Source organism: Megalobrama amblycephala, linkage group LG1 (assembly GCF_018812025.1).
Source record: "Megalobrama amblycephala isolate DHTTF-2021 linkage group LG1, ASM1881202v1, whole genome shotgun sequence".
Taxonomy (NCBI): Eukaryota; Metazoa; Chordata; class Actinopteri; order Cypriniformes; family Xenocyprididae; genus Megalobrama; species Megalobrama amblycephala.
The window spans coordinates 28037154-28050044 of NC_063044.1; the positions used below are offsets into that span (position 1 = coordinate 28037154).

The window sequence follows — 12891 nt, forward strand, 5'->3', positions numbered from 1 at the left end:
ACACGTAAGGAAAGAGATGAACTGAGACTCTATTGTACATAGCACAGTTGAGTACACTTAGAGGTTCTTAAGAAGTACTAAAGAAGACTTTTTAGTATATTAAGTACAAAATTAGAGCACTTTTAGTACATTATGGAAGTGTACTTTTTTTCCACCTGGGCAAGTTAAACACAACAGAGTGAGTCATATTCTATTCATAGTCTGAGATGCAGCTCAAGCCCTGCAGAGAATGCTCATAAATTAAAAAATATAGGGTACATGCTTCTATAAATATCACTCTGCCCACTCTTTAAACCAGATGTCTGCACATACTGTACACATACTGCAGCTAAAGTATCTGTCATTTATTCACCCTCATGATGATCCAAACAATGTATGTATTTTCTGTGTGTTTTATCATCTAACAAAACATTTATCTAATGCAGTGGCATTTGTCCCAATAGTCTGTGGGGCCACTGTTGGTAAATCTAAACCCCTCTCATCGTGTATCTGTATTGTGTGACCGATCATTTTCATTTTCATGGTATGGCAGGGATAAACATATTTCAAAGGTCAGATCCTTATGCAAGGAGAAAGAGAAGAAAAGATTCACACTCTCTTCCAAGAACAATAGAAGTTCAGACTGCCTGTGAGCTGAATTAGAGCAATTGTTTTCAAAGTGTTACATAAACGTAAAGATAATGTACAGCAGCTTTGTGTGGATGTGTTTGTACAGCCAGACTCAACCATTTACTTACAGTATGCAATTTGTCCGAATAAGGATTAGATGAAAGTGTGTATGTTTATATGAGTTGATTGTTATTGCATTTGCTGCAAGATTTTTTATTATCACTATAGAGCACAAGAGTTCTGAAAGAGAAAAAGGCATTCATTTTCTCCATACAGATATTTTAATTTTAACAAAAACTATAACATACAAAACCCTTAAGAAAATGTTTAATAGCCAAAATAACTACTCAGTCGCCTAATACTGTGCATGTGAACTGCACCAAATAACACATCTGCATCCACCCACTATTGTGAATGACATAATCGTGTCCCTGGACTCTAAACTACTTATGCCTATAGAGCTCTGCAGTGATGACATATTTATAGGCCAACACAGAAGTTTCCATCACCCTGGTTCCCTCGACAAAAACCCAATAGGATTTTTGCAGAAAATAAGCTCTGTATATATATAAAATTCTCTGCAAGTTTGAGTTAGGATAGTTTGCAAGAGCGTAATTATAAACATGATAAGGCTATGAAAGCGGACCAATGTGTAGATTTACTGTTCATCGCCATGACGTTTAATGTCCCTGACAACTTCTGTAGTCCCATTGAACCACTTGTTAACAACTGCCTTTTCAAGACAAGTAAAAGCTTTTGTATGTTGCACCATTGCTTTTGATTTGCAGTGTTTCATGGAATGGGTACTTCGTTGCTTCATAGCCTGATTTAAATATCTTTTTGCTTTAAATCAAAGTTTGCAAGTTGTGATTCATCTCAGAACTGGCTGGTTCAAGCCCTAGAACTCTTTATTGATGAATTCAGATGAAAAATGGAGAAAATTAATGGACAAAGGCTGCTGCAAAAGTTAGCTTTATACACCACTGGCACATTTAGTCTTGTTCTTCATCTGTATTTTATCCTTCTTCAATAATTTATTCTTTAATTTTAAATTCATTGATTGTTTTTTTTTTTTTAAATAACATCTTACCCTATTGGCACAATATTTATTTGGCAGCGGCCATTTGCACTAAGTGCAGATAGTGATAGATGCTATTTACACTAAGGGTAAATAGAAATTAGATGCTATTTACACTAAGTGAAACCAGCAGCATTTTCTTAGCAATATGCTGTTTACACTAAGTGAAAATAGGGATCACTCGGCAAAAGGCGGATTTGAAGCTGCGTTGATCTTGTTAAAAGCCAGATCTGAGAGCCTTACTTGCTACTGCTGAGCCACTGAAAATGCTGTACTCTGTTTGTGTTTTTATAATACTAAAAGCCCAGTCAGACATTGGAGGGTGGAGCTAGTGTAAATAGCGTTTGCCAACAAAGGGACACTATTTGCACTTAGTGTAAATAGACCCTCCATATTTGTTTTGCACAGTTTGTCTTTGTCTTTTGCAATACAAATTTGCAGTTTTTCCTCCCATTAAAGAACAGTGAAAGTGAGAGAGGAGAGGTTTGCAGTTAAAGGGTTAGTTCACCCAAAAATGAAAATAATGTAATTTATTACTTACCCTTGTGCCGTTTTACACCCGTAAGACCTTCGTTGATCTTCGGAACACAAATTAAGATATTTTGGTTGAAATCCAATGGCCGATTTCAAAACACTGCTTCATTAAGCTTCAGAGCGTTATGAATCAGCGTATCGAATCATGATTCGGATCGCGTGTCAAACCGCCAAACTGCTGAAATCACGTGAATTTAGCGCTCCGAACCGCTGATTCGACACGCTGATTCATAACGCTCCGAAGCTTCCTGAAGCAGTGTTTTGAAATCGGCCATCACTATATAAGTCGTTTTTTTTTTTTTTTTTTGGTGCACCAAAAATATTCTCGTCGCTTTATAATATTAATATTGAACCACTGTACTCACATGAACTGATTTAAATATGTTTTTAGTACCTTTATGAATCTTGAGAGAGGAAATGTCGTTGCTCCCTATGCAGGCCTCACTGAGCCATCGGATTTCAACTAAAATATCTCAATTTGCGTTCTGAAGATTAATGAAGGTCTTACGGGTGTGGAACAGCATGAGGGTGAGTAATAAATGACATTATTTTCATTTTTGGCTGAACTAACCCTTTAAGCCGCTCCCTCATATGAACTGGTAAACACTTGTGGGAGGTTAAATGAGAATGTATTGCTGTTATTCTCGCAGATTCAGTCATTTTGCACCCTGAAATAATCTAAGAGAGCAGCACTGTCAAATATAGCGAAATCTGATTGATGAAAATGTAGTGGGGTGTGGTATCTCATAATGATTTTACACAACCTCAGTGGGCAGAATGATTATTTTGTTAATTTCATGTAAACACAAACAGATGATTTAACCGAGGCATTGGAAGATAAAGTGGCATTACTTGATCATTTTCACTGTGAAATCAATTTGACAACTCTTGTTTTTTTTATAGAATATTGCAGTATTTATTATAAATGATTTATCCATGCACATCATTTTTTTTTATTACCTGTAATGAGCCTTGTAATCTTTAATATTTGCTCAGAAACATTCCTGTTGCTATATGCAGCCCCTCTTCTTTATATGTGATGGGTTAATGCATAACCAGACTGGAATGTCATGTGAAATGGAGTCGCTGCATCTGGACCTGTTTCTGCAATAACCAGGATCAATAAGAATCTTTACATATGTTTGCCATGCCTCGAGCATTCATCGCACCTCTTTCGCCACACAGTGATAACCCTGCCTGTTTGTTTGAAGGGTAGACTGAGGTTAAGCAGCTAAGTGTGTCAATATGTTACAGCCTGAGCTGTTCTGGATTAACTCAGGGCACCTGCTAGAGCTCAAACACTCACTCAGACTCATAAAAACAGACACAGAATTCATGGAACATCCAGTTTTTACTTAATTAACAGACTGTTCTTTTTAGAATTCTTGGCATAAACATTTTCATAAAGACCAGAATGTTTCTGAATGAACAAGCACTTCTGTAGAGCATTCAAACATTAATAGCAAATTAAAATGTAAAAACTTAATTCTGTCATGCCATAGACATTAAATATGAATTACAATTGTAAAATGTGAATGTAATTAGGTTAAAGGTTATTTAAGGATATTGTAACTCATTTACTGGTCTCATTGTACCACAGCGTAAGATAGGTGCCCTTTCCCCCAGTTTTTCTGCCTGAACAGCACTGTTGTTAGTTATGCCAATGACAATCATGGTCACAGGGAAACATTTAAGTTTGTCATAACATGTGAACCATCAAAAGTACAAAAGGTTCATCTTTTAGTGATGAGCATCAATACAGAACATTTATATGATATTATCATATTAGCACTTGATAATATTGCTAACTCACAAAATGGCAAATTATTATAAGTAATTACTGTATACATTTCATATACACAAGGTAAATCTGTGTAAATGGCTTTACAGAAATTTATGACGTTAATGTTTATAATCTTATAATCTTAATACCTTCATGCCTAATAGATGCATTTAGCAGATTATGTTGTTCCTGGAACAATATTTCAGTCAACCAATCAGATTTGAGGGACAAGTTTACAGTTTATGTCAAGTTTAGGTTTACAACCAGGGTTCGGTGCTTCTGAATCAGTGTTATTCACCTATCATTTAGGGAGACGTTATGGGTAGGGTTAGGTTTAGGGGTTGGGATAGAATTAGGGCTACATTTTCAGACAGGAATGTTGTTCGAGGATGAAAAAAAAAATATTGTCCCACGAACATGTTGCACTTGGCAAAATCACAATGATATATATTGCTTCATATAGTATACTGTATGTATGCAGGTAAAATAGAATGTACTATATATCCAACTTTTATTATATAGCTGGGCAATAATAAATCTCTGTCATTAGCAATTTACCATTAAAGTGACTTAAAGGGATAAATCACCCAAAAATGAAAATTATCCCTTGATTTACTCACCCTCAAGCCATCCTAGATGCATCTTCTTTCAGATGAACACAATCAGAGTTATATTATAAAATATCCTGGCTCTTCCAAGCTTTATTATGGGAGTGAACGGCGCTCCTGATTTTTAAGTCGCAAAAAAGCGCATCCATCCATCATAAAAGATATGGCTCCAGAGGATTAATAAAGACCTTCTGAAGCGAAACGATGGATTTTCGTAGAAAAATCTCCATATTTAAATCTTACACAAATTGGCTTACGGCAAAAGAGTATCCTCTGATGCAACGTATTACGTATTGACAAACGTGAAAGCGCAGAAGATAGAGCGAAACAAAACACTGGTCACGAATTAGAAGTCTACACCAAGAATTTTTAAAGAGAAAAATCGGTGGATTTCGATATAAGAGAATAGGAGATCGAGTGTAGTGCACAGCCCTATTCGTTTGAACTGCTACTCCTTCATCCTACATCACGTCAGAGGTCACTCTTACGCCGTAACTTGACTTGCTTTGGCCGTCTGCTGGAAGCTAGTTATTTTAGTTGATAAAGTTTTAAATGTGGATGTTTTTCTATCAATAACCCATCACTTCACTTTCAGAAGGCCTTTATTAACCCCCTGGAGCCATATGGATTACTTTTATGATGGATGATTCACTTTTTAACTTCAGGAGTGCCATTCACTAACCATTATAAAGCTTGGAAGAGCAAGGATATTTTTTAATATATCACAGATTGTGTTTGTCTGAAAGAGGATAGTCATATACACCGATGGCTTGAGGGTGAGTAAATCATGGGATAATTTTAATTTTTTTGTGGGGGTGAATTATCCCTTTAAATTTTCTCACAAGAAATCTTACGGTTTTCAAAAGTCATATGGAGCAACTTTTACTTTAATAGTGTTTTTGGCCACAGACACTATTTACTTTCAGTGTCCTGGACATTCTGCCAAACATCTGTTTGTGTTCCTCAGAAAAAAAAGAAAAGTATAAAGGTTTGGAATGACTTGAGGGTGAGACAATGATGACAGAATTTTCATTTTGGGGTTAAAATTATTCAATCACAACTCATTGTTTTACTGGGTGGGTGAATGGATTTATAGATTCATGTCGTCACCATAATTTGAGTTTTTATGTAAATCCTACATTTCCTCTCTGATACCAAACAGGTCATATGGGACCGTAGTGTTTTAGTAATGGCATGAGTCAAATGTTAATCAGCTTGTTAGCTGTATGATATAGAAAAAAATGCATCTTTTTAATGAGTACAATGCCCAGATTAAGCCATGTCAAGTTACTATAAGTAAAGATCTGTCATTTGCCTCACATAGTGTCAGTTGCTACACGGCAGATGGCCCTGAGTTAATCTGATCACCCTAATGCAGTTAAAACACTGTGGCTTCACACAGATCAAGAGCAAGAGGTTACACACTGTTTAGAAGACAAGGCCATGCTATAATCAGCCGGGTAGTTTGTTTGTTTGTTTCAGCAAGACGAACATACTGCTGCTCCTCATGGCATGCAACACAAACATGCATGCTGTCAGTTTTGCTTTCTCTACAGTGTTTCAGTGCTGCTAAGAGCTGTTGTGTAAGCACAAACTGTCTGAACAGTATGCTGCTTTTACAGGGTCGGTGAGATTTATGAAAACAAATTTGAAGGGTAAAGCAAAAAAAAAAAAAAAAAGGACCTAGGTATATTGCAGATTCACTTGGCTAAGTACATTATGAGATAATTGGATTTACTGTATCATGTCGAAATTAGCCTATATCTTATTTTTGTCACATCTTAGTTGTCTAATATAAAACAAACCACAGTTTTTACTTCAAATAGATCTCAACTTGACTGATTTTACATCTGCATGTAAGAAAAACATGCTTCACAGATTACATGTAACATTATAAACTCAGTATAACTCATATTACAAAGGAATGTAAATTATAAAGCACAGACTCTTGTCCAATAAAGTCATCACCTTTCACCTAGTCTCAGCTTCAGACGTCACGCCTACGGACCGTTGGCTGAATGTCTGATGCATATGGCACACTTCACTGGAAACACTTCAGGATTTTTGAAGTCTTCATCAGATTGGTTGAATTCATGACATGTGACGTGTGTTGTGTTCTTTAACAGTCCGCCTAGATACAAAAGCCAAACCCCCTCATGGAAGAAGAAAGCTGTCGTGTTTACAACTGTGACAATGAGCGCTTACCAGGATCAACTTAATGCTGGATTTTCAAAAGTCTGTTAATTTTATAATTAATAATGTTAATAAATTAACATTAAATTAATAATGTTAATAATTCGCAGCTCAGTTGTTGCAGTAAACTTGCACAAATGTTCTTAAATAAATAATTTATTAGATACACGCTGTTACGGCCTGTTATTGTAGGGACATGGACTTTACATTTTCACGTCCCTAAACATGACGCTGAACAAAACGAACTGTGACTGGTTGCTTTACATGGCTGCCGTCAATCTGAAGGTCTGGCTACACGAGACCTAATATAATTTCACACATAATTGTCTTTGAAGGTTGTAGCTGATTATGTGCCTCTCTAATGAGCTAATATACTCCGATGACCAACACATATGAAGAGACGGCGCCAACTCGTGCCAGGACTTCAGAAGACGCAATCATCTGGATCAACATGCACATTCCCAAATTTCTATTATTGTTAATATGTAATTAATTTTTCCAGGAGCTCATTGCTTCTACCTTCAGTTAAACTGCTAACAGTGATTGTAAATTAATTGCCTAAATTATTACATTATTTGCTAATGCATTCTTTAAATTGTAATGTTGACATGCATTCTCTATAAAGCTGCTTTGAAACGATATGTATCGTGAAAAGCGCTATACAAATAAATGTGAATTGAATTGAATTGATTATAATGAATGATTATCATATGCCTACATAAAGGTCTTTGAATACCATTGTGTATGAAATGTGCTATATTAATATATGTGACCCTGGACCACAAAACCAGTCATAAATTGCATGGGTATATTTGTAGCAATAGCCAACAATACATTGTAAGTGTCAAAATTATTGATTTTTCTGTTATGCCAAAAAAGTAAAGATCATGTTCCATGAAGATATTTTGTAAATTTCCTACCGTAAATATATATATAAAAAAATATTTTTGTGAGTGGATATGCATTGCTAAGAACTTCAATTGAACAACTTTAAAGGCAATTTTTTTTTTTTTTTTTTTTTTTTTTTGTACCCTCAGATATTCAAATAGTTGTGTCTTGGCCAAAATATTGTCCTATCATATCAAACCACACATTAATGGAAAGATTATTTATTCAGCTTTCAGATTATGTATAATTCTCTTATGACTGGTTTTGTGGTCACATATTTATTTATAAATAAACTTGCCTGCCATCTTGTTATAGTGTTTACCCATTGCATAACATTGTGTTAAGCAGTGCAGTTCTTGTCTTTACAAGACAAATGAGTTTTTAATCAAACCAACATTACATTCTGAGTGTTTTATAGCTTGTTGTGGCATTTACCTCAGTGCTATCTTGAAAGGACAGATGGTCGCGCGTCACTAGTCTAAATATAGTTTCTGTACTTTTATTGAGGACAACAGTCGGTTTTCAGGACATGCGAGGATAGTGAAAAGGGCGGGGGGAGATTGAGCAATATTACTTAACGCTTTCGAAAAGATTATTCTGACGAAAACTGTAACGAGGGAGAGATTAGAGAAAAGAGGAGGGTCCTGCGTGCGTACGGAGGGGGCGGTCCGTTCATCCACTCATACACATGTGGTTCAGTCGGGGTGATGGAGCGTCCTCGACTGAACCTGAGGAAGCGAAGACACAAATAGGGGCCGCGCGCGTTGCAGGCGGAACAGACACTGAACGGTTGAACGGCGCGAACAGTCTGTTTGACTTTAACCGGCGATAAGCGAAACACCCGAACACCGTCTGTTTTTCTCTGAGGCAAACCAAAAACCAGTTTCTCCGCGGATCTTGAGTCACTGAAAACGGTTTCAACTGAAGACATTTCGAACAGAATTACGCGACGATTTATAATGGTAAAATCCGTTTTTGTAATTGTATCAAGTTTTGTTTGATATGTTTGAAGATACTTTTGTATTTGTGTATAAATCTAGAACACCTATAGGATGTTTGACAGTTGCTGCCATGCTCTAAAAGTTGTGACTTGTGTGTGTTTTTTTTTTTTTTGTTGTTGTTTTTTTTACATATATATGTAGATTGAGTCGAATTGGGAATGTCTATTTTTTGGGAATGTTAGTTGGAAAATCCTGTTCCAGTGTATTTTGTTGTTGTTTTGGTACATGTATCAAATGATGTTATCATTATTAGTCTATAGATCATTGCTGCCATTCTCTAAAAGTTGTGACTGCTCAATTATTTTTTTAGGCTAACGTACTTTTTTAAAAAAAATATGTAGATTGAGTCCAATTGGGAGTGTCTACTTTTGGGAATGTTAGTTGGAAAATCCCGTTCCAGTGTTTTTTTGGGACATGTATCAAATGCTGTTATCATTAAAGGTCCAAATGTGTCATTATTAGGCTATAGATGTATCATCTAGAAACCAACTACCAGATTTCTTGCTGTTCCAAAACAGCAACCAATTTAAGATTTTTTTTTTTTTTCCAGCAGGGATGAGTAAGAATTCCAATAATGGGATGGTAACATTATGCAATATTAGTACAGGAGGCTTTGGATAGGATTGTTTAACTAGCATCTCCTTTTTTGGATATTTGCAATGCATTTAATATATCTTTAATGCATTCTAAAATATAGTTTGTTTTAGTTAAATACATAAATCAGTCATTGTGCAATGTTAACTTGGCGAAAACAGTTATGTTTAGTTCACTGATTCAGTGAAATCTGTTCTAATCTGCTCTTTTTTTATGTAAGGAGAAGTTCTTAACATATGGTTTTCAGTATATTATATAAACCATTTTAAAATATCTGTAGCCTACCAATGTAACAGAGAACACCGTTAAGTAAGGCAGGATTCCATGAGGAAAGTGACTCACTGGGACAGGAAGAAAATAAGACTCACTCATGCACAAGCTGTTCCGCAAATAGGTCAACGAGGAGGCATTTCTGTTTTACATAAAGTAGCTGCTTACTGTTGTTGAAAATACTCTTCTATGTAAAGAAATTTGAGTGCTATAGTAGGTTAAATCTATCTTGCTATGTGAAAATGTTCATTTGTTGATGTCACTTTGCTACATAACTGTACAGTTGTTAACCTGATATTATGTGGTGTAGTACGAACGTACTGTGCTTTGCCACTGGGAGGTAATGAAGTTACATAACATTGTGTTGTAACTGATCTTACGTAACTGTTCTTGTGTTCTTTCTGCCACCAGGTGGAGCCACTGTTGAGTCAATAACATCTGAAATTGACCTGAAAACCAGAAACAACAGAGACCAACCACAACTTTTAACATTACAATCAAGAAGAATTAAATAACTTCAAGATGTTTGAAGAGCCATCACAGGAGATGAGAGAGCAGAATGTTGGAGGTTTGAAGGCTATTGAACCCTCCACCACCACAGGGTTGCTGGGGTTAAATGTGGCCGCTCCCAGCAGCACAATGTCTTTCACTGATGAAGCTGTGTCCATCCTGACATCAAGCAGTTTGCTTGCACGCTCGCTTCTGGGCCGAACATCGGCACTCAAACGTGAAGATGTCACCCCAGCCAACGCAAGCACTGTGAGACGTAAGCGGGAGTTCATTCCTCATGAGAAGAAGGATGAGGGCTACTGGGACAAGCGCAAGAAAAACAATGAGGCAGCGAAACGTTCTCGCGAGAAACGGCGCGTCAATGACATGGTGCTGGAAAACCGCGTGCTGGCGTTGCTCGAGGAGAACGCCAGGTTACGAGCGGAACTGCTCGCACTGAAATTCCGCTTCGGCCTCATTAAAGATCCATCGAACGCTTCCATACTTCCGCTCACCACAGGATCATGTGTCCCACAACCTTCAGCGCCACATTACTACCTTCCACGTGGGGATGGCGCTCACCATGCTGGTCCAATGTTGTCAAATCAGTCCCCTGCTCAAAGTGGGCCACAATCTGGGCGAAGTATCAGAGATACAAGCAGTATGTCAGAAGATTCGGGTTTCTCCACGCCTGGTGGGTCCAGTGTCGGTAGTCCCGTCTTCTTTGAGGACAGACTGAGCGACCATGGAAAGTTATCCCCGCATCAAGCAGATGAGCTCGGCTATGAGTCCCATCACTCTCCAAATGATGTTTTAGCAATGGGACACGTCACCATGTCATCCAACCGGATGGAGCCAATGGATGGTATGAAGAGCCTTCCTCACAAGCTGAGGTTCAAGTGTCCGGGCGGCGGCGAATGCGACAATCCTGGAGATCGCCACAGTCCCGTGCTGCCCACGGTTGGCACTAGAGGTCACAGCATTTTAAGTGAAGGAGCAGGTTACTGGACCCAGCAGGAGGGAGAAGACACCCGAAAAGTCACACCACCGCTGCCGCCACAGCAGCAGCACAGAAATTACAGCCACAACTTGAACCCAAACGAATCGCAATACCAGGCCGAGAACAGCATGCTCAAATCTCAGCTCAGCTCTCTCAGCGAGGAGGTGGCCCAGCTCAAAAAGCTCTTTTCCGAGCAGTTGCTCACCAAAACTAATTAAGACATTGTAAAGGTTTGAGCAAACTGGAACATTGCAAATATTCACAGTCAAACTCATGAACGTCCATAGATCATGAATTGAAAGAAAGCAGCATGTTCATCACTACCTCTTCACACTCAGTCATAACCAAACGGACCTTGCATTTCCACCTTATTTTGCAACTCAGAAGCAATTTTCCGTGAATGTACGAGATTTCTGATTCATTAGCCTCTATGTTATTTACACAGTTTTTAAGAAAAAGCATAACACACAGTTTTTTGTAGAACTAAAAGAACTGGAAGCGGATGACGCCGGAAGCCTCGCACATTCAAGTTCCAAATGGCCGCTCTTACGTTAAAAATAAGGTGGATAATGACTTTTTTTTTTACTCCTTCCTTCAACTTTCATTCAGGACCGTGCAAGAGCATTCCAGTGGCATCGGGATACGTCAGCTACAACACCTCACCTCAATTCTCAATTCGTCAAACACTGTGATCTTGCTCAAAAACACCTCAGGCTGTACAACATTGTCTGCATACAAAGAGCTGTCTGTCACTGTAAATGTAAAGCAAAGCATAACATCCTCTGTCGTAACGTCATCCCTCTAATATGTGCCAACACTACTCTACCACTTGTCAGTTTGAGAGATAAGATATGTGGTGAGCCTGATAAGTCTTCACACTGTAATGTTCTCCTGTGGTTTGTCAGATCTATACTGCGACTGCTGTGGGCTCATGAAGTGATTGCAACATATACCCTGATTAAAGCGGAACTGGAAACACCTTGGAAAAGGCAAATAATGGAATTCAGGGGCCGTTCACACAGAACATTTTTCCAATCTACTGCGCTACTTTTCCAATATTTTTCTATGTAAACACACTCTAGACTGACGTGTGTGACTGTTGTGCTCACATCTTGTGTCTTTTGCAGCGCCATTCTTAAAATCAGTTCAACTTTTAAAAAAATGCATCTTGAGACCTTGCGTTTTTTCCCCATTCCGCTGCCCTGTGTGAATCGGCCCTAATTGTTTATTGTCATCGTTATGAACCAGTAGCAACTCAGCACTGAATGACTGCATCGGGTTTTTTTTTCATACAGATCACTTATCTGAAGTTGTCCAGATAAGGATATTATAATTTGAATTATACACTGTTAATGCAGTTTGATGGTGAAATTTCTGTTGTCTTGTAAGTTTTTGTGTATTTGTACAAAAAAATATACATTATATGTTTGTGTGAATAAATATTTGAACTGTTCTCTTGTGGATTTGTTATTATTAAACAAGATTTTTTTTAAAACATATTTACCTCTGCTTATATATATATATAGAGAGAGAGAGAGAGAGAGAGTTAGTTTTGAGTATGATTAATTGTCTTGAGGGACAACCAGCAGTGGTTTCTCAAGTAATGTTCTTTTGAAACATCAAATTCTCTTGAATTCAATTGTAAGAACCATCTCTGAATTAGTCAAATTCCCAGAATCACCCAGATGGACAGGTTTAGACATGTACACATAAGCAATACTCATGGACTATCACCTCTGCTTGGTATTCATCAAGATTTAACAGTGATAAGGAAAGCCCTGGATGTTGTTAATAAGAAAGCAAGTTCATAATTAGTAGTGCTGTTAATTAACAATGTTGTGGAT

General features: G+C 37.6%; 1 protein-coding gene across 1 annotated transcript; it reads left to right on the forward strand.

Moving 5' to 3' along the window:
- The first annotated feature begins 8341 nt into the window (after positions 1-8341).
- On the forward strand, positions 8342-12500 carry nfil3-6 (nuclear factor, interleukin 3 regulated, member 6). The gene is made up of 2 exons (XM_048187344.1): positions 8342-8655; positions 9970-12500. The coding sequence occupies exon 2, from the start codon at positions 10081-10083 to the stop codon at positions 11263-11265; it is 1185 nt and encodes a 394-aa protein (XP_048043301.1). The 5' UTR covers positions 8342-8655; positions 9970-10080; the 3' UTR covers positions 11266-12500.
- The last annotated feature ends 391 nt before the right edge of the window (positions 12501-12891 follow it).